We start from the raw sequence: 19,536 nt of genomic DNA on the forward strand, positions 1-19,536 counted from the left end.
TTCTTCAGGGCTATGTCAACCTCAAACTGAAATGTGCTGCGACGTTAAATCCAAATAGTGCGAGGCCCATTGAGTTGGAGCGCACGTAGGGTAATTTATAGTGAATATATATTAACGATGAAGATGGGGTGAGAGGTAATCCGGATATCAACATCACAGATACCATCCCCGAAACAGGCAACCCCGGTATCCGCATTGGCCTATTCGGCCGCAAACGTCATGGCTCTCGAAGGACTTACATTTTCTTCATGTGTTTACTCGACAGTATTCACGTCACCACCCTGTTTTGCGCCGATGACCGGCTTCTGCGCGTAGATTACGGTGAAGGGCATAGCGAGGCGCAAGCTGGCGTCATTGACCATCTCCAGTGCCTCTTGCATGGCGTCCTTGATGTCGCTCGGGGAGAGGCCGACGGGGGTCCGCGAGCGCGACGTGGTCCTCCTGCTTAAGCAGGCCGATGTACTTCTAGCGCGGGTCGTTGGGCCACGGGCCCAAGGGCATGTCGACACGCTGCTCGCGCACGTGGACGAAGCCGGCCGCCTCCATGTCATCGACCAAGAAGGACGTATTCGGGGCAACCCATAGAGGTTGGATAGGAGATAAGTCTACTCCAGATACCTGGACCTCCGGGAACTTCTCAGCGACTGGAGTGAATCAGCATCTTTCTATCAATAATGACAGACAATGGATGTAGCTGGAGTGTAAGTCCAAGGAGCCATATCTTACATTATTATATGCTACCTGCAGTTACGTGTGGAGGAAGTTCGTGGCAAGTGTCGAACCAGCTGTAGAAGTTCCCGACAGCTTGGTAGACTAAGAAGTGAAAGCCGACGCAGCATCTTCAGCGGAAGCGGCCAATCGTAGTCACTGCCACGTTACGTCAGCCCTCATGCCGATACCAGTTTTCAACTGGGGATGGGATAGCTTGGCTAAGCTAGGGCTAACCGTCGCTACTTGTTTGCTTGCGAAGCGGTCAACATGTTCGCTGTTTCGTTTTCCTCATATCATCGAATATCATGACAGCGGAAACTATAACAAAAGACATTTCCCAGGTTGGCCGAAACGCCACAGACGCTGATGTAGATTGGACTTAATCCAGCACCTCCACTCCATGGGTATGATATAATGGCTGGCTGGTTCTGATCTGAGCCATGTGTATTTCCGGTCCCGTGTCCCCAGACTTCACCTTGACACATCACTCGAACACAACGCTCGCCGTAAAGGGCGGGTCCGTGATGAATGTCCACGCCGAGACTTGAGGCGCGCTTTCCGACCATTTCTATGAAAGGCAACCTTCAGGTGGGGCTGGTCCTGTACAAGCGTCTCCGACATTGATTATCCTCTTCTGGGCGATCAGCTGGCTTCTGGAGGCTTCTGGCCGATAGTGATCGTCATAGGCATCCACATATGTAGACTAGTATCGGCCACGTCTCGATCGAAGTCGTGCACGATGGCGCTTATGTCACTCTGCGATAGGTCTAGAGCCTGCAGTGGCCTCAGTGACAGAGGTTCCACGATTTGCCGGAGAGCTGACTGGAGCAGATAGCCGAGCCACTTCCCCGAGGGGTGATCTGGCCATGGGCCTACAGGGGCTTTGTACATGACCTGCCTGACATTGACAAAGCCTACTTCTCTCAACGCCTGTGGGATATTCCAAGCGGTATCCAAGTCGAACCCGAACTTCTCTCTCTGAGACTTGTTAAACAGATGAACGGCGTAGGCGAAGCCGTTATCTGGAGGCACGGGCGCGTCATCACTGAATACCTTAGTCTGCATATCTTCGCATTCGACCCAGCTAAAAGACATATATTAGTAGCGTAACGCCACGCAACCCATGGAAGGAGCAGAATGTGCAAAGCGTATATGATGGTGTGAGGCTTACCCTCCAGGTCGTAGGTTTCTAGTAGACATCAGCCTCGCGCATGTGGATCGTTTACTTGGGCAAGACTTACGTCAGGATCTTTGCCATCAAATCTTTTGGTCGCCTGAGATATGGAACTACACGTTCCAGATGAACGAGATCACTCTGCATATGGCAGACCCCTTCGAAATCCGTTTCTATATCCGCAAGTAGGGTGGTTAAATTCGGGGGTGCGAACACAGGCTGGATGGGCGAGATGTCCATAGCAACCACCTCTGCACCCGGGAACAACTCAGCCACTGCAAGATCATTAGCATATTATACATACCCAAACCAATATTGATGAGGAGCTACCTTCGGAAGCCCATCTGGACCACGTTTAATTATATCAGTCAGATAGGTATGTATGGCGACAGCTAGGCATCTGGCCAAAACAGACGATGGCTGACTTACCGACCATCGCCGCAGCCCAGATCAACAATCTTCTGAGCCCCCTCGTCGATTGGTGCTACGAAATGCCGTCCGCCCAACAGCTCCCTGAACACCTCGCGAAGTTCTTCTTCCCGCGCTGAATCCAGCTCATCATTCGGCCAGGGATACGGTTGCGAGCCTCTGTACTGGTGATACCGTCTTGCCAGACTCGTCAACGACGTGCTTCTTTACGCGGGTGTCGAGAGAATCGAGATGTGAGAGTACCTTCCATTCTCAAAGTTGTGTTGGGCTATACTGCTCGTCAAGGAGCGCCAGTCGTCGTCCAGTGTATCGCCCAATTCACTGCTGCTGACGGTGGAGCGGTCGGGCTGCGAGGTTGCATGCTCCATCATGAGCTCTTCTAGCCCGGAGTCATCGAAATCACTGGCAGACCCCCAGTCAGGGAATGCCGCCTGGGGATTATGGACTGTCGAGGACGAACTCGCGCCCTCATCCGAGGCTCTATCGGCTGCAGCAGCTTCATCAGTGCCGCCCTGGTCTGTCATTGCCGTCAACATTAGGCGTTGTAAGACGGTAAGACGCCAAGACCGTGAAAGGGCAGGGGGAAGCTGCGGCTCAGCAATCCTTTTCAAAAGATAAAGAGACGAAACAGCAGCACAGCACCGTATCAAAGGGAGGGAAGGGGAGAGTGACTCAGGAAGGCTGCTTTGGAGCCATTGAAATCAGCGAAGATTTATATAGGTAAGCTCCAGCTGAGGTGTGACTGAAACGGCAACATTGATCTTATGTATCCGGGGGAATGGCACCCGGGGCATCCGTCTGGACCCTGGGCTTTCTCCTGCAGCCTTGATGCAGTGTGCCCAATTTCCAGATCCTGCGTATTCTTCCAATGCACCCCCCCTTCGCCCCTGCCTTCTGCCCTCTCTTACAGCTGTTGGCCGTTACGACCACTACATGCAGTTATGGGTTCTTCTATTGTTGATTCCAGTACTAGGATTATTCACACTCTGTTGCCATAAGTCCTGCAAGAGATGCGGCGATTGTACAAGACAGTGACATGAAGGCTGGAGCAATCAGGCAAGCATCTACACAGCACTATAGATTCATGCGCACCTTACTTGGCCGACGAATCTGGAATAGTGTAGGAAGCGAAGCACCCACGGATATTCGCGGCAGACGATACGCTGGATGACCTTCCGACTCTTACTGATCGGACTTGTATTTAGAGCAACGCGCATGGACTTGGACAATAAATGGCCGTGATGGCCACTCGGCTTCCCCGCTCATTGTGGCAGGTGCTGACTGCGACAGTGCTAGGTAACCTATTGTAGATGTGGCTGCAAAGTGGCACAAAAACAATCGAGGCCCACTCGGGTCACTAACAGCGATGATCTCATTGGCTTCTTGCTAGTGCATTCGCATGGCGTGCATCAATTGAAATCAATTCCAAGCACTTAGCGCTTTGAGTGCACCGTAAAGTACTTGGGTACGCGAGTCGCGTCTCTGAATGGAGTAGGCGCGTCTTCGAAATCAGCCAGGCCTAATTGAAGTACCTGTGATTATCTGCACCAGACCTAAACGCCTGCTTGGCTTGCTCTCAGTAGACTACATCCACATGTCCTGGCCATGAATTGAGACTAAGCATCGAAGCAAATCATACTGCATAGAAACATTCTTCTTGGGAAACATACCTACCTAACCCTCCAATCTGTTCAATCTCGGTTCCTACCGCAATGCCCATACACTCAAGTGTGCTCTAAGTGTCGAACACCATATCACACACAGAGAGACCTCCAACGCGTGCCTTGCTTCTCGCTCACCACCTACCCGACCGGTAACCCCCAGGACTCGAGTCTAACCTGCAGAACCCATGAATCCGAGTCTGTAGGTGGGCAAATCGCGTTTGGATTATCTATAAGATGTATCTACCACGCGAATTCATATCGAAATTGTACCTACACCTACAGAGAACCCGGCATCCTCTCTCGCCTCCCGTCTTGGTCCTCGTCGCCCTCGAACCTGATGCTCTGTGCGCCTGCCGCATCCTGACCCGCCTCCTCAAACATGATTACATCCCACACAAAATCCATCCGGTGGCAGGATATGGCGATCTCGAACGTGCAGGCCAGGAACTCGTGGCCCCCATGATGGAGACCCGCGGCGGCAGTGGAGGACTGGTCATCTGTCTTGGAGTGGGCGGCATGGTCGACATGGGCACAATCCTCAACCTCGAAGTGGAAGGAGAAGAGGCCAGCTTCAACGGTGTCGAAGTCTGGGTCTTCGATTCTCATGACCTTGGAACCTCAGCAACGTGTTTGGTGGGTACCCACTAGAGCCCCCGTCCGAAATCTCGTCGAGTTATAAGTCACGCGCGCCTGAAGGCGTTCAAGCTGGGCGGGTCGGGCGTGCGTACAAACCTGGGAAAGGAGGCATCATTGTGTTTGACGATGGCGACATTGTGGAAAGTCTGTCTAGCGAACGAGACGCGTACCTCGCCCTTGTCGATATGCCTGATATAGAGGACGACGGGGATCTTTATGGCGACAGTGACTCGGAAGAGGAAGAGGAAGAGGAAGAGGAGGTGCCACAACTAGAGCAGCCTAGACCTGGCCAGAAAAGAAAGTCGTGGTCAGATCGAGACGACAGTAGCGAAGACAACGATGACAGACCAAAGCAACGGCGGCGGAGCAACTCTGTAAGTGACCACATCCAAAATGCAATTTCAGGACTAACATGGCAAAGTCAACCCCCATACCCGACTCTCCACGCCCAGCACCACGAGGCCTTGTATCCCTTAGGGATCCTGGTATTATACTCTCCGACGATGCAGAGGGACCCGCCCTCGGCAGCTCAGCCGCCTAAGAGACCGTCGGCCCGCGCACTTCGAAGGAAGCTCTTGCGGATGAAGCAAGAACACGAGACGGTGTTGCGAAACTACTACCGCATGGGAGCATCATACTCCGAACCTATCAGCGCCATGGTCTACTCCCTCGCGTCAGAGCTTGGTAGGGGAGGATAACGATCTATTGTGGCTCACGATTGTTGGGGTTACCTCTATGGAGCTCTATGGCCGTTCGTCTGCCGGTCTGGCTGTCACTGTCCGCGGATCTGACTCGAAACCGATGTCTGGCTGGATGGGAGTCCGGGAGCAAGATTGCGGCAGCTGCTTCGTGACGAAGTTCGACGCCTGAACCCACCTGAGCTTTCTTCCCAGAATGGAAGAGTTTCTCCTGCCGAAAATGCAGGCATCATTCCAACCACGGCACGCAGTCCCGAGGACACATCCATCAGGTTATCGCCTGAACCAAAGTTCCTCCTTATTAGGCACTGGTCGCTCTACGACAGCATGTTGCACTCACCCTATCTGTTCTCCCGGTTGCGGATATGGAGCGACAGCGGACTCAAACGCCTACACAAGCTACTCGCAAAAATGGGCGTCAGTCTGGTGCAATGTAAGCAAAGCTATGTCCATATGGATATGATGCTGAAGAAGGAGTTGAGAACCAAACTCCTAAAATACGCATCTCTCTACAACCTAGATGACATGGTCCCGGCAGCAGAGACGGACGGTCGCGACCGAGCAGGGGCAAAAGATGGCTGGGGATTTGTCCGTAGCTGGGGTTGGCGTGCGACGCTTTCTGCCCAAGACGTCGGCGTTGTTATCGGAGCACTTCTCGAAGTTGGCAAACACAATCACGGAGCTGGCGCCATATCAAGCCAGTCTCTATCTCAGCTTTCGGACCCGGCTGATGTGGCTGACGACCACGGCTTCGCTGAGAGCCAGGAGTGGGTGTCTCGCTTCTGGGACGCCTATGATGCGCTCGAAGACATAGATGCCCTTAAAGCTGGTTTGCCAACGGCCCAGTATCTGCACAGGGCCATCTTTCGGACCGGCACCTCACTCATCGGCAAGCGGCAAATCAAGCACCTACTGGCCTTCCGTATGTGTGTCATCGAAGACGGGCCTGACGTGCCGCTATTCAGTCACCCTGCCGCCTTGACGAAGCTGGCACTTTGGATCGGCGAAGCCCTTGCGGAACAAGAACGCGACACCAATGGTAAGCTGGCGCATGGCGGCCGTGGTACGCCTCTAGTTGTTGCGAGCCTGAATGAAAACCGCGGCGTGTACGTTGTTGTCGGTACGGGTGGTGGTGGCGGCCCGGATCTTGCATTCCTAGATCGCGAAGGTGCCAAGGAGAAGGCTGCGAAGAGGGAAGCCAAGCTCAAAGAGCGCGAAGCCAGGCGTAAGATCCAGGAGGAAAAGCGAGCGGCCAAGAAAGCGGAGCGCAAATCCAACAACAACAACGAGGAGGACGATGAAGAAGAAGAAACAGAATCGGAAGGAAGCGATCTCTCGGATTCGGATGATGACTCGGATGACGAGGAAGAACTCGAAGAGAGGCGACGCCGCGGTTACGGGCTCAACAAGTTTGGCAGTGCTTTTCAGGATGTGATAGCAGAAACCAATGCCCGCGTCCGCATCGACAGCTTCGAACATTGCGTCGTAGAAGTGCGGAAGGAAGACCTGGCTGGTTTCTTGGAGAGCCTGAGTTCTAAGGCCGTTGTTGGATGAACAATGGGCCCGGAGAACAGGCCGGGATTCTTCTGGAAAGGTTGAGGGTGCCATTTTCAAGCATAAGAGCATATTGCGGCGCGGCGTTTGGGGCAAAGGAGAACTACCGGTTCCGATATATACCTGCTTCCATTCATTTTTTGCAGACAACGCTCGGTCTTGTACGGGCTACTAGGGGGAGGAGAATGGAGAAGGGCTTTCACGACGTATGGGTAATGATGGAGCTTTACGATAGATATGACCCGACTAAGTGGTCGGACTATATCTATATCTATGAAAGAACGCAAGTAAGTACTTGCTAGGGCCATCGACAGCACCATGATAGCATGCCGGCCTTGTAAACTTATTCGAATACACTGGATGATAAGCACTTCGTCTTTGGTGATAATCTGACATGCTGAGTGTTTTCCCCGGTGAGCCTGAAATCATCTGAAACTGTTCAGCGGAGGCCGTATTAGGTGTGTAGTTGTCTGGCGTAGTCCGTTGGCTAACAGTTGTTACAGTCGAACAGCTTGCCGTTAGTTGGGCAATCGGATGCTAGCCAGGCGGGGGGCATGACCTGAGACCAAGCTCAGCTGTCACCCAGGCGTACAGGATGCCGGTGTTGTCTGTTGTGTTGACAAAACATAGATACAAAAAAAGATGAGACGGATTCTAAAATGAGTCCAACTCCACGGCCGCTTTGTATTTCCGAGTCGGCTTGACCGACCCCGACACAAATGAAGCAATTCCAATTTCAAGGTTTCGCGTATGTAGGGTACCCATTCTATCACATGCGGGGGTGGCCACCGCGGCAGATGAGTAAAGTGCCAAAGTGCGTACGCGTATGCGTATGCGGGAGTGTTTGTGTATGTGCGTGATTGTTATGGGTTATGTCGAATTGGCTAATTAGCGGGCCGATCTAGGATACCTAAGTTGGTAACAAGACGTTGCTATCGTCGTTGCACAACAGGGCGCCACAGGTCCCAGTTCAACTACATAGAGGCATAAACAGAGACAGACTAGCCGATAGGCGTCACAGGCAGATTCGACAACAAACAAACGCACAGCAAACTGTTGGCAGTTGGACCAGGCAAGTAGAAGCGATATGGAGGGGCTGTGCAACTAAACTGTTTGTTGGGGCAGAGAGAGAAAAAGGTGTGGGATGAGTGTAATAATGTGTGAATTGCAAGGCGTGTACTCCGTATGCTCCTGTACAGTAATTCTTATCCATGCATAATGATGCTCTTGGTTTGGCTTGGTCCTAGTTGGGGCCACTCGAGGCAAGCAATCATATCTCGAATCCGTAGCACGATTGCACTGGAATTTGCCCCTCCACACGCCACACTCCTTTTACACTTGCAGCAAGCCAGCTACTATCTGCTCCCCCAAAGTCTGGGGCATCCGACAAATGCATCAGATCAGATATACATGCCTCTTGCATAACCAACCTAGGCCGGCACTTATTAGGTAAGTGGTCCTGTCGACAGAGTTGGAAAACTCGTGTTATCGGGGAGACGTGAGTCGTATTGCTTGGATTTGCCTTCGCTGCGAACGGATCTTCACATGGCGTGTATAAGTCGCACGTGGCTATCGCACAGGCTATCGCACATGTCAACCAGCTTGGAGCTGCATAGTCATGTTTGGGCAATGTTTGGCCGCCCATCCGCAGCACGCAGCCCTGGGACTGGTAGAAACATAGAAAAGCGGGAGACAGGGATCTCGAAAACCTAACACGCCAGATAAGGCCATCCACCCACTTTCTTTCCAGGGTTCGCATCCCCATCCGAAGTCGTGGTCGGTCTGGTCGTGTGGCAGCTGGAAGAGCCTCAAGAATCGTGACTACCCTACCCACTGCTGCAGTGGAGGGACTATTTTTTTTGGCTTTCGGTTGATTATCCAATTCATTCGGGATCTTCTTTCCTTCTGATTCTCTCCTTCTATCCCCTCCCGTCAGCCTCTCAGAACTTTACCTTTTCTGCAATCATGGGATACAGACTCTAGCCACGCAAGCCACCGCAACCACTAGTCCCAGGAACACACAAAAAACAGCCGAGCGAGAAGGATAGAGCGAGTGCTACTGGCGTACTGGCGTACCGGCTCCCCGTATAACTGCTGCCGCTTCCCTCCCTTCCTGTCCTCCGATGATGGAACAGATCGATCTTTCCACCCTGGCCGGAGACATGTTCAACATGCTGGTGCCCGAGTCGGTTTCTTCCAAGGTCTCGTCCCTGCGCATGAAGCTGCCCCGGAAGACCGCCAGCAGTAACAATCTCAAGAATGCACCTAACCCTCCGCCACCGTCACGCCGGCGATCTGCCTCGACATCCATATCGACAGCTGCATCTAATACCAAGTCGTCCAGCAGGACCTACGCTGAGAGTTTCTTGGGGGTCAAAAGCTCTGCCGAACCGCTAATCTCCAAGGCCGAGTCCAATGCCACCACTCTCTATTCCTCCAGCAGCACCTCATCTTCTACCCGTACATCGGTGAGCAGCCGCGGCAGCCTCACCAACCTGGACTACAGCAGACAGCAATTCCACCAACAGCAGCAGCTACAGCAGTTACAACAGCTGCAGCAGTCACAACAGCTGCAACAATATTTCCCTCCGCCGCCTCAGTACCAACATTACCCTCAGCAGCAGCAGCAGCAGCAGCAATACTGTGCACCCTTAGCGCCCGTTCTGGAAGAGCAGCAGTGGAAGCTCATGCAGCAGGCCTCGAAACAAATGGCTACACCTCGAGAGGAGCGGCTGGCGGCCAGGGGGACCCCCATGAAAGTCGCTGGACGCCTTCAGAAATCAAGTGGAGATATGCACGCCAAGGTTAGTACATACTTGCAAGCTTCATGCACCCACTTCCACCCACTTCTTTTGGAGCTGACTCGCTTCTTGCTCTTTTTGACATGTGATTGGGGAGCTCCTCCACTAACGCATGGGATTCCTTGTGTAACAGGTCAACATCTCACGGCCATGGCATCGGAAGAGCTGGACGACCCTACCTTTGAGCGTCGTTCCTACATCGACGGCGTCGCCTACTACTTGCGCGCGTGTCCAGACAACCTCAACGATCTGGAGACGGACATCCTGCTGCGGTCGGCCCCCTGGCTGGCGGAGCGACCCCAGCTGCGCGGCGGATCGCAATCCGGCGTCCGACGGATAGGGCTCGACGTTCCTGCACCGCACGGTGCGACAGGCGGTGGCGCTGGCCATGGTGGCTTTGCACTCGGTGTGGTGTGCACTGCTGATGATGGGCCGCGTCGGCGTCCGGTACGAACGCCAGTACAACCTCTCTAGTCAGTTCGTGTCGCACGGGTACTGGTTCGCCAACAACGTCGGGAAGCATAGTGTGCACCTGAGCGCGCGGCTCCAGAAGGCCGGCGACGGCAAGGTCGGCCAGATCGTCAGCGGCCTCGCCGCCTGGACCATGGAGAGCTTTACGGGCGGGATCCAGGATGGTTACGGCGATGGCATCGTCCGGATCCGGGGTCAGGCCGGCGCTGAAGGTGGTAAAGTCGCCATCGAGCAGGAATATTTTGACGAATAACGAACGCATGCATACATAAATGCATGCTTGCACGAGGCTCTCTCCCGCCTCGCTCTTATCCCTCCACTGTCTCGTACGCACTTCGGGATTCATAAGCGTTTCGATCGGCCTTGATATTCAAAAGGAGAAGGCAGAGGAGAAGCGACTAATGGCAGCGAACAAGCCGGGGTGAAAATCAAAGAACAGCCAGCCAGCTAGCGATGCATTAGCAACAACAGCTGGCCAGCCAGTAGCAGCGCCCACTATAGATCTGTTGGTTCTGGGGTTTGTTTCCTCATTCTTTTATCATTTTCTTTTGTCGGTCGGTCATTACGAATCATAACGAGCGTTTACGAACATTTCTTCAAACTTGGGTTATTGGAAGAAAGGTAGTAGTAGTAAGATAGGAGTTTCTCTCTCCCTCTTGTCTGTTTGATAGAAAACCATACATACAAGGCACTCGTTAGGATAACCCAACCGCACTTTGTTTGGTAACATGGATTGCAGTGAAAGGGCGACTTGAGTGATGTATCTTGACCTTGGCCAAGCACATGATTATCTCTTTGAGAAGGCAAAAAATACCGGCTTTCAGAATTTTTCTACGCTTCGTACTTCTTGATAGGTAAACATACATGCTACACTGCACATCCATCATAACTGGCTGAGATCTACATCCATACCTAAAAATAAGCCACCCACCATTAGTGGACCACCGGGCTGGCCGTGGGAGTCACAGCGTCACCCCGCAAAGTCAGATCGGCGAGCTATACGGGTTACGTTACTTACTAAGTAGGTTACACGCATCTCGATCTGGACTTGAGTTACTGCCTGCGACCCACAATCATTACTTCTTATATAAAAACGTTTGATCTGAAAGACACAAGAACGCATTTGTACTCAAAGATTCAGACTGGCATCGTCAGCTCTTGGAGGACAGCAATCATGGCTCCAACGACTCTCCTGTCGCTCCCTCCGGAGTTACTGGCCTTGCTACCCGACCACCTGCACACCATCGAGGACCTCCTAAGCGCAGGCTCGACATGCCGGGCCCTGCGCCACGCCATGGACGCCGCGCGGCCGAGCGCTGTCCTACGGCTGGCGGCGGCGCAGACGCGCGTCTTCTTCCGGCCCTCGCCGCACTACCTCGTCATGGCGGCGGCGCGGGAGCTGGGCCACTGGGCGCGTCGGTCCGAGGCCAACGAGCAGCGGCTGGCCCTCGGCATGCGGGACGGTCTCGACGGCCTGCTCGAACTGGCCGTGGGGGAGGCGCGCTGCGGCCTGACGCTCGCCCGCATCCGCGAGCTGCACGAGATGCGCTTTTCCCTCATGAACCGCGTCACTGATATTATTGACAAGTGCGTCGGCGAGCAGTGGTACGCGCTCCCGGACTTCTGGGACGGCGGCGTCGACGACGCCTACACCATCAGCGCGGAGCCCTCGGAGACGCTGTTCCACCTCGCCATCTACGGCGAGCTGTTCGGGCCGGACCTGGACGCCCTGCTGGACCCGGACCGCCACGAGGGCCACCGGCCCCTCCAGCCCGCGACCCGCATTGAGTACGTCAAGTACGGCGTCCCGGACTTCGCCTGCCACTTGCACGGCGAGTACAATCCCCGCAAGACGCGCATCACCGCCCCGCCGGACCCGCGCCGCCTGGTCTACCCCGGGCCCCTACCGGGACAACGCCTACCGCGGGCCCAACCACAACCTCGCGCTCACCTGGACCATCAACAGCATCCGGTTCCGCCCCCGCCTGGCCGAGATGCGGACCGCCGTGGCGGGCTGCCGAGTTCCGGGAGGAGTACGACCCGGGGTGGTGGTACGAAGCCGAGGACTACGCGCACAATACCGAGTCCGGCGGGGACCCGGGCGACGCGGACTATCAGAACATATGGCGCCAGCGCATGTGGGGAGAACGTCATGGTCTGCCAGGGGCTCGAGGGCCTGCAGATGCTGTTGCTACCCGGAAAGGATGAGACGGAGACGGAGACGGAGACAAAGGCGTGGCAGCGGGAACGATGGGTCGAGAAGGTCCGCGCGTGGCGCCGGCATATCGAGAACCTGGCGCGCGAGCCGGCGCTCGTCAAGGTCGGGCGCCAGGCCACGCTCGTGTCGCCTTACCTTTTGGGCGATCTGCGTATCTGTGTCAGTGGATACGTGTCCGGCTCTTGAGCGTGTAAACTTACCCACGTAGAGTAACCTGCTAAGGCATAGGTACCAAATAAATCGCAAAACTACAGTTCTGGGTGTTGATGATTGGGAAAGGATCGATTAGGCGTTAGTTTCTTTGTGACATTTGCATCTGTGAAATCTACAAGAAGGAATCGTATATTGTAGAAGAATATTTACCTGAACATGTATACTTCAGTTCACTGGAAATCTCACACATATTGTAACAACTGAACCAATTGTAGGGAAGTAGAACAGACGTTATTACACAGCCCTAAGCATTTAGTAATTCTGAGTAAAGAATAAGCCATTGCATAAATGTGCACTAAGCTGTATTCCAGCTGATAATTCGGAAAACAAACAAAACAGTCAATACTTCCATAATACTACACGTACTATATGTGTGTACCATCTATCCATTTCGAACGCCGCCCATCAAGAGCGCTTGTACCTTCTCTCCCCTTTTTCTTCGGCGCTTCCCCCGCCGGCAGGCATAACAGAGCATTCGCCCCCCTGAGGGACCCCACCTTGGAGCTCCTCTGGCCCCCCATGCTCGAAGCCAGGAGCGTGCCCTCCTGGCCCACGGTGACGACGGCGCGGTGGTATTCCGGCCGCCGCTTGTCGAGGGCGAAGTCGTGCGCCAGGGCGACGGTGACCGCCGTCAGCCCGGCGGGCGCCACGCCGCACATGCGATGCAGCGCCGGGAGCACGAAGAGGTGGAACGTGACGAGGGCCGAGGCCGGGTTGCCGGGCAGGGCGAAGACGACCTTGCGGACGCGCGCGCCCGCGTCGGTCTTGACGGGCACCGTGGCGAACGTGGTCGGCTTGCCGGGCTTCATGGCGACGCGCCCGAAGTGGATGGTGCCGCCCAGGGCCCGCTCGAGCGTGGGCTTGAGCAGGTCGAGCTCGCCCATGGACACGCCGCCCGTCGTGATGACGAGGTCGACGCGGCGCAGCGCGGCCCGGAGCGTCTCCTCGAGGGAGCCGGCCTGGTCGGCCGCGATGCCGAGGTCGGCGACCTCGAAGCCCCACTCGCGCGCCGCCGCCATCAGCGTGACGCGGTTCGTGTCGCGCACCTCGCCCAGGCGCAGCGCGCCGGGCCGGACGTGCTCAACGATTTCATCGCCTGTCGAGAGGACGCCGACGACGGGCCGGCGGTAGGTCGGGACCTCGCCGACGCCCACAGCCGCCAGGAGGCCAATCTCGCCGCCCACGGCCGAGATCTGCTCGCCCTTCCGCAGGATCAGGGAGTCGATCTGGATATCGCTGCCAACCTCCCGGATATTCTCGCCCTCCTGCACGTTTTCCGCCAGGATCTCGACCTCCTTTTCTTCTTTGCCGTCGTCCGTCAGGGTCTTCAGCACCGTGTCCTCCACCATGATGACGGACGTAGCGTCCCGGTGGCAGAGGCGCGCCCGTGGTGATCCGGGCGATCTCGCCCTCCTTCAACTCCTTGGCTTCGCCCGGCGCGGCGTGCGATACGGACACGACGGGGAACACGCCTTTCATGTTCCCATCTTTGGGGACCACCACCGCGTAGCCATCCACGATGCTCGCCCGGAAGGCCGGGACGTTCGCTTTGGCTTTCACGTCCTCGGCCAACAGAGAGCCTGGAAGGTCGCTGTCGACCTTGGACGTGACGATCTCGGGCGCGGGCGTGTGCTCCATGATCTGCCCGAGGGCTTCGTCTACCGCGAGCATGGGGTACGGCGACTCCCGATTCCTCCGGCTCAGCCCCAACGCCGGGTCGTTCGACATCGGGTTGGCGCTCGGGGCCGTGTGCCTGACGAGGGCGCCATGGCCATGCCCGTGTCCGCCATGCGAATGACCGTGTCCGTGATCGTGCCCATGGGAATGTGCATGGCTGTGACCGCCGTGGGAGGAGTGAGAATGCCTGCGCTTCCCTCAGAAGGGGTGATACCCGCATCTGCCTCTAGTTTCTTCACGCCACCAACATGCAGACTTCTCGAGTTCAGGCCGGCTGCTTGGAGGCAGGCGTGCGGTAGGGTCTTCAGGATGGCCTGCAAGTTCTCCTTGGCGCCTTTGGGCGATCCAGGAAGCGTGATGATGACGGACTTATTCCTTACTCCGGCGACCGGCCTCGACATCATGGCAACTTCCATGGTGTATTAGCTCAGGATCACAACCCAGTGCTGCAATGTCGAGAGACAATGACTACTCACAAGGTGTGACACTCAGAGATGCCGCAAGCATGCCGTGAACAATGCCCGGAGCTTGCTTGTGGAGCAACGCAGACACAGCCTGTGGAAATATTTAGTTACTTATCTAGTGTTCTCTCTTATCATGAAAATGTGAAGCATTAGTTACCTCGGGCGTGTGGTCAGCCACCGCGAACCCTGTACCTCCGGTGGTTAGGATCAGATTGATACCCTCCGGCACGGCCACGTCGGCCCACAGCATGATCTGGCGCTGGATTTGTACCACAACATCAGGCACGATCTTGGTGTCCACAAGCTTCCACCGACCGCCTCCCACCTGCTCTATCACGTCCTTCAGGACGGCCCCTGAAGCATCCGTGCTGGGGTCTTTGGCCGCGGTGGTCGAGACGATCAGGAGAGCTACCCTGAGGGGGGGTCGATGATGCCGACATCTTTGCTGATCTGAGACCGACGGCAACGCAATCTCTCTTGGCGGATTGTTCACTTCACAGACAAGAACAACAAATCAGGAAAATATTAGAAACAAGAAGAGCCGCTGCCAGAAGGATACTTGGCTGTCTTATTGGGTGTTCAAGTGCTGGGCGGAGTTGCCGAGGACTTGCAGCATTGTATGTGTAATCGACGGCAATAGGAGGGGTGCTGCCGATCTGAGGTGGGGTCTTTCTTCACTGTGAGCTTCTAGAAGATGCAACGGCAACGCAACCTGACTTGGCCCAGGCAATTTGCAGTACTCAAGAGAATTCTGAAGGAACTTGGGTACAGATATTTTCTTCCATTACTTCCTCGTTCTTCTAGTGAAACAGCTTTTATCGATACCTCCAAGCAGTATCACCACTTTGCATGTCTATACCACCCTATGTTATGGGGAAGAGGCACTTACACGACCAAGCTGTGGAAGCTGTTTCGACCCCCACTACAGAAGCTTAAACATAGAAGGATAGCTAACGATAAGATAGCGCCGAGCTGGACTGCTAACCATTCAACTTGGTCCCATAATTTCTTCAAATAATCCATCAATTCTCATGCCTACTACAAAGTTCAAGGGACACCACCAACCCTCACAGCCCCTTATTTGCCATATTTTGAGTTGCAACCGGCGAGAACATTGCAGCGGCCCTAGCTATCTTAGTCATTTGATCTCGTTTTCCAGGATCAATTTTAATTTTGCATCTCCAAGTAACAAGCGACATCCCCCGCCATGGTCCGCATCAAGGAGCGCTACCTCCTGGTGAACATCCTGTATCCCAGCGAGATCGGCGTCAAGCCAGGAGTTCCAGATGTAGTCGTCATCAACCAGCCAACAACCGACAGGTTGACACCGCAGGCGCTGCTTAGGGGGATCCGCGCCGAGGTGGCCGATACTTTCGGCGACTTTGGCTCGGGTGCTCTCGAAGGTGGTGGTCTTCAAGGTAGGTCATGCCATATTGGGCTGTCCTCATACCAGGACTATTAGCTAACTTGATACCAGTCAAATACCTGTCAAATGCAACATCCACCTTCATCCTACGCATTACAAGAGCGCAATATCGCATGTTGTGGACAGCGTTGACCTTCATGGACCATGTGCCTGTTAAGGATGGCAAGCCATGTACATTTCGCGTCGTCCATGTCAGTGGTACTATCCGCAAAGTCGAGGAGGCAGCTATACGGCACGCCCGCAACCTGATGTTTGCCGTCAAAGACCAAGCTGGCGAGAAGGATAGAGCAGCGCTTGAAGCCATGTTCGATCAAGCAAAGCGAACCCGACAGGCGGCAAGAGCTGTCATGCCTACGCCGTTGAATGTTGAAGATGACTCGGGCGATGAAGACATGATCGACATCAGTGACGATTGGAAATGAGGGGTATCACGTTCTATTGGATCTAACAATCTTAATTCCACTGTCACCAATGGGCGGCGGCAATCCGTCGTATGGGTCGTCGTCGTCGTCAGGAATCAACTCGGGCGTAGTTGCTCCCGTGCCGGAAGGGTCGGCATGTCCCATCCTTTTGGCTTGCTCTTCATCCTCCTCCTTCTCAGCCGCGTCGTATGCTTCCTTCGCGTCGACCCACCGCTCCTGAATATCCAGGGCTTCCATCATGGACGACTCATTACGCATCGCAACCTGCCACACGGTATCGTTGGCGCCCTCGGCACCTCCGAAGACATAACCGCCGGCGCGGTCTACGACGCGAAGGAGATGCATCATACTCTTCTTATCTCCACCGCCAGAACCTCGAAATGGACAAGCGCAAAGTTCTCGATCAAGTCGGCGACAGCTGAGTTCAGCCTGGCGAACTTTTCACTGCGCAATCCTGGAGCTTCATCTTCGAGCGAAGGGAGTAGATAGTTGAGGTCCTGCACTTCCGTGTAGTAATCGAGGTTGAAGGGCAAAGGGTCGTACGAGGAGAGTTTGTCGATCTTGGTCAGTACGTTGATATGGGGGAGATCCATCTGGAGCATGGCGCGAAGCGTGAGAAGTAGATTGGAGATGTAGAGCGACGGCTGGGTCAAGCAGAAGGAATCGGAGAGGTGTACTACAACCAGCTGCTCGGAATTAGCACCGTATCGGAGTGGGAGGAAGAAGCCGAGGGGTGAGCGCATACCCTATAACCCAGCTTCTGAAGCTTGAAGAAGATATTCCGTAGCGAGTTGTGATGGGTATAGAGTTCGACTTGTCCGGGACAGTCGAAGAGTACATATGAATCGCCCAGTTCCTTGAGGCCGTTCTCTAGCCACTCCATGTTGTGTTCGAGTTCTTCAAAGGCGTAGAGGATGCCGCCGTTCGGACCCAGTTGGTCGTCTGCCATGATCTCTTCCAGGGTGATCAAGTCGCGTATGTCCAAAGAGCAGGGATAGTTGGTTTTATCGTTCGCGGGATCGAGGTTGACAACGGAGCATTCTCTGCCTATAGCACTCATAAACTGGTGCACTATCATGACTGCGTTAGCGGGCTGGACTGCAGGAGAAAAAGGAGCTCGGAAGCTTTCACTCACTGCCATCGCAGTAGGTGCTCTTGCCCGCGCCTGGGCTGCCGAGCAGGAGCTGCGCAAAAGGCATATTGAAGAAGCACTGCGAGCAACAAGTGATTTGGGGTTGAGTACGCTAGAAAAGAAGGAATTAAAGTCTTGGTAGACCAGTTAATATAGGGCCGAGTTAGTGATTGAGCCAATCTCGCAGATATGAGGAATGCGACAAGACCAATTCGATCATCAGTGGGAGTGGAATGGATTAAATGCCCCTCGCCTAAAGCTCCGGCAGTCAGTTCACTGGGTCTGCCCCTCCATGACCCAAACAGAGCTTCTGGAAGCAACGCCTACCAAATTTAGGCGGTGTTACTCAGCAGAAATAGGGGAGCAAGGGAGCTCTCTCAATTCATTGTTTATCGGCTGCGACTCCATTGAACCAGCACCATCCCATACCACCTATAGCAACCACCGACACATTTGATAGCAGGAGCTCCAAATCGCAACTCTTGATCCCCGCTCCGACGACAACATCACAGACACACATAGACAGACTCCATAATCATGGCGCCAAGTATGTATCCATTCAAACCTCCCATTTCCCATGCATCGCAAACTGCTGACTTTTGGCTTCTCTTAAGCAACACAATTTGAGCTCGCGCAACCGCCAAACGATGCCGTCTCCTCCCTAGTCTTTGCGCCCGACGCGCCGACGCGCCTGCTGGTCTCCTCGTGGGATAAGAACGTCTACCTGTACGACACACATACAACTTCCAAGAGCGCCGATGCGGAGGGCGGCGTCAGCCACGGCACGCTGCTGCGGACATACGAGCACCGGGCGCCCGTTATGGACGTGTGCTTCGGCGCCGACGACAACGAGGCCTTCACGGCGGGCATGGACTGGGAGGTCCGGCGGGTCGACCTCGAGAGCGGCGAGCAGACGACCGTGAGCAAGCACACGGCGCCGGTGCGGAGGTTGGTCTATAGCAAAGCGCACTGTGAGTTGTAAAAGCTTTCTTTTACATATGCCCAACCCCCCAAATTCACAGACAATGGCTAGCAAGATTACTTCTAGTCCCAGAAGAAGGAAAAAGGAAACTAACAATTGGTGTCTGACAAACAGCACTCCTCATCTCCGCGTCCTGGGATAGCACCCTCCACATCCACAACCCGACGAACCCGTCCCTAACGCCGCTCACGGTGCCGCTCCCCGGCAAGCCGCACGCCATGGCCGCGTCGCCGTCGAAAGTGATCGTTGCCATGACGTCGCGCCTCGTGCACATCTACGACCTAGCGACGCTGGCCGGGGCCCTCGAGTCGCAGAGCGGCGCCGCGCCGCCCCCCTGGCAGCAGCGCGAGAGCTCGCTCAAGTTCCTGACGCGCGCCGTCGCGGCCATGCCGTCCGACGGCGGCTACGCGACCTCGTCCATCGAGGGCCGCGTCGCCGTCGAGTGGTTCGACGCGAGCGCCGAGTCTCAGGCCCGCAAGTACGCCTTCAAGTGCCACCGCCAGACCGACCACGCCGCCGCCGCTGGCACCACCGACGTCGTCTACCCCGTCAACGCCCTCGCCTTCCACCCCGTCCACTGCAACACCTTCGCGAGCGCCGGCGGCGACGCCACCGTCGCCCTCTGGGATGCCGAGGCCAAGCGCCGCATGAAGGTCTACCAGAAGTTCGCCGACTCCGTCGCCGCCGTCGCCTTCAGCGCCGACGGCCGCTTCCTCGCCGTCGCCGTCTGCCCCGGCTTCGAGACGGGCATGGAGGACTACAGCGGCGAGGGCCGCACCAAGATCGTCATCCGGGAGCTTGGCGAGAACGAGGCTAAGGGCAAGGGTGCCAAGTAAGCGGAGGAGACCTCTGGTCGGTCAGGAT

General features: G+C 55.3%; 9 protein-coding genes across 9 annotated transcripts; 5 read left to right on the forward strand and 4 right to left on the reverse strand.

Moving 5' to 3' along the window:
• Window positions 1-254: 254 nt before the first annotated feature.
• PG994_000076 (methyltransferase domain-containing protein) lies at window positions 255-839 on the reverse strand (the record flags this gene model as incomplete). Its single annotated transcript, XM_066851485.1, has 3 exons — window positions 255-441; window positions 488-644; window positions 833-839. The coding sequence occupies 3 exons, from the start codon at window positions 837-839 to the stop codon at window positions 255-257; spliced, it is 351 nt and encodes a 116-aa protein (XP_066722117.1).
• Window positions 840-1,353: 514 nt separating this feature from the next.
• On the reverse strand, window positions 1,354-1,776 carry PG994_000077 (uncharacterized protein; the record flags this gene model as incomplete). Its single annotated transcript, XM_066851486.1, has 1 exon — window positions 1,354-1,776. One exon carries the CDS (start codon window positions 1,774-1,776, stop codon window positions 1,354-1,356), a length of 423 nt encoding a protein of 140 aa, XP_066722118.1.
• Window positions 1,777-2,683: 907 nt separating this feature from the next.
• PG994_000078 (DNA replication initiation factor CDC45) lies at window positions 2,684-6,866 on the forward strand (the record flags this gene model as incomplete). Its single annotated transcript, XM_066851487.1, has 5 exons — window positions 2,684-2,866; window positions 4,261-4,611; window positions 4,659-4,988; window positions 5,124-5,298; window positions 5,473-6,866. 5 exons carry the CDS (start codon window positions 2,684-2,686, stop codon window positions 6,864-6,866), a joined length of 2,433 nt encoding a protein of 810 aa, XP_066722119.1.
• A 2,126-nt stretch (window positions 6,867-8,992) lies between these two features.
• PG994_000079 (uncharacterized protein) lies at window positions 8,993-10,391 on the forward strand (the record flags this gene model as incomplete). Its single annotated transcript, XM_066851488.1, is given in 3 exon segments — window positions 8,993-9,674; window positions 9,801-9,994; window positions 10,008-10,391. The coding sequence occupies 3 exon segments, from the start codon at window positions 8,993-8,995 to the stop codon at window positions 10,389-10,391; spliced, it is 1,260 nt and encodes a 419-aa protein (XP_066722120.1).
• Window positions 10,392-11,312: 921 nt separating this feature from the next.
• Window positions 11,313-12,542, forward strand: PG994_000080 (uncharacterized protein; the record flags this gene model as incomplete). The annotated part of the gene is made up of 1 exon (XM_066851489.1): window positions 11,313-12,542. One exon carries the CDS (start codon window positions 11,313-11,315, stop codon window positions 12,540-12,542), a length of 1,230 nt encoding a protein of 409 aa, XP_066722121.1.
• Window positions 12,543-12,934: 392 nt separating this feature from the next.
• On the reverse strand, window positions 12,935-15,798 carry PG994_000081 (Molybdenum cofactor synthesis domain-containing protein; the record flags this gene model as incomplete). The annotated part of the gene is made up of 6 exons (XM_066851490.1): window positions 12,935-13,894; window positions 13,929-14,307; window positions 14,328-14,655; window positions 14,723-14,801; window positions 14,868-15,123; window positions 15,782-15,798. 6 exons carry the CDS (start codon window positions 15,796-15,798, stop codon window positions 12,935-12,937), a joined length of 2,019 nt encoding a protein of 672 aa, XP_066722122.1.
• A 119-nt stretch (window positions 15,799-15,917) lies between these two features.
• Window positions 15,918-16,558, forward strand: PG994_000082 (Rpp14/Pop5 family protein; the record flags this gene model as incomplete). The annotated part of the gene is made up of 2 exons (XM_066851491.1): window positions 15,918-16,128; window positions 16,188-16,558. 2 exons carry the CDS (start codon window positions 15,918-15,920, stop codon window positions 16,556-16,558), a joined length of 582 nt encoding a protein of 193 aa, XP_066722123.1.
• Window positions 16,559-16,585: 27 nt separating this feature from the next.
• PG994_000083 (GTP binding protein) lies at window positions 16,586-17,757 on the reverse strand (the record flags this gene model as incomplete). Its single annotated transcript, XM_066851492.1, has 4 exons — window positions 16,586-16,822; window positions 16,909-17,244; window positions 17,304-17,629; window positions 17,694-17,757. Coding segments are annotated over 4 exons (963 nt in total), but the record flags the coding sequence as incomplete, so codon positions are not given.
• A 549-nt stretch (window positions 17,758-18,306) lies between these two features.
• On the forward strand, window positions 18,307-19,508 carry PG994_000084 (mitotic checkpoint protein bub3 protein; the record flags this gene model as incomplete). Its single annotated transcript, XM_066851493.1, has 2 exons — window positions 18,307-18,661; window positions 18,787-19,508. Coding segments are annotated over 2 exons (1,077 nt in total), but the record flags the coding sequence as incomplete, so codon positions are not given.
• Between the last annotated feature and the right edge of the window lie 28 nt (window positions 19,509-19,536).

This window comes from Apiospora phragmitis, assembly GCF_038363925.1.
Source record: "Apiospora phragmitis strain CBS 135458 chromosome Unknown utg000001l:1.0-2902119.0:1.0-2906034.0, whole genome shotgun sequence".
Classification (NCBI taxonomy): Eukaryota; Fungi; Ascomycota; class Sordariomycetes; order Amphisphaeriales; family Apiosporaceae; genus Apiospora; species Apiospora phragmitis.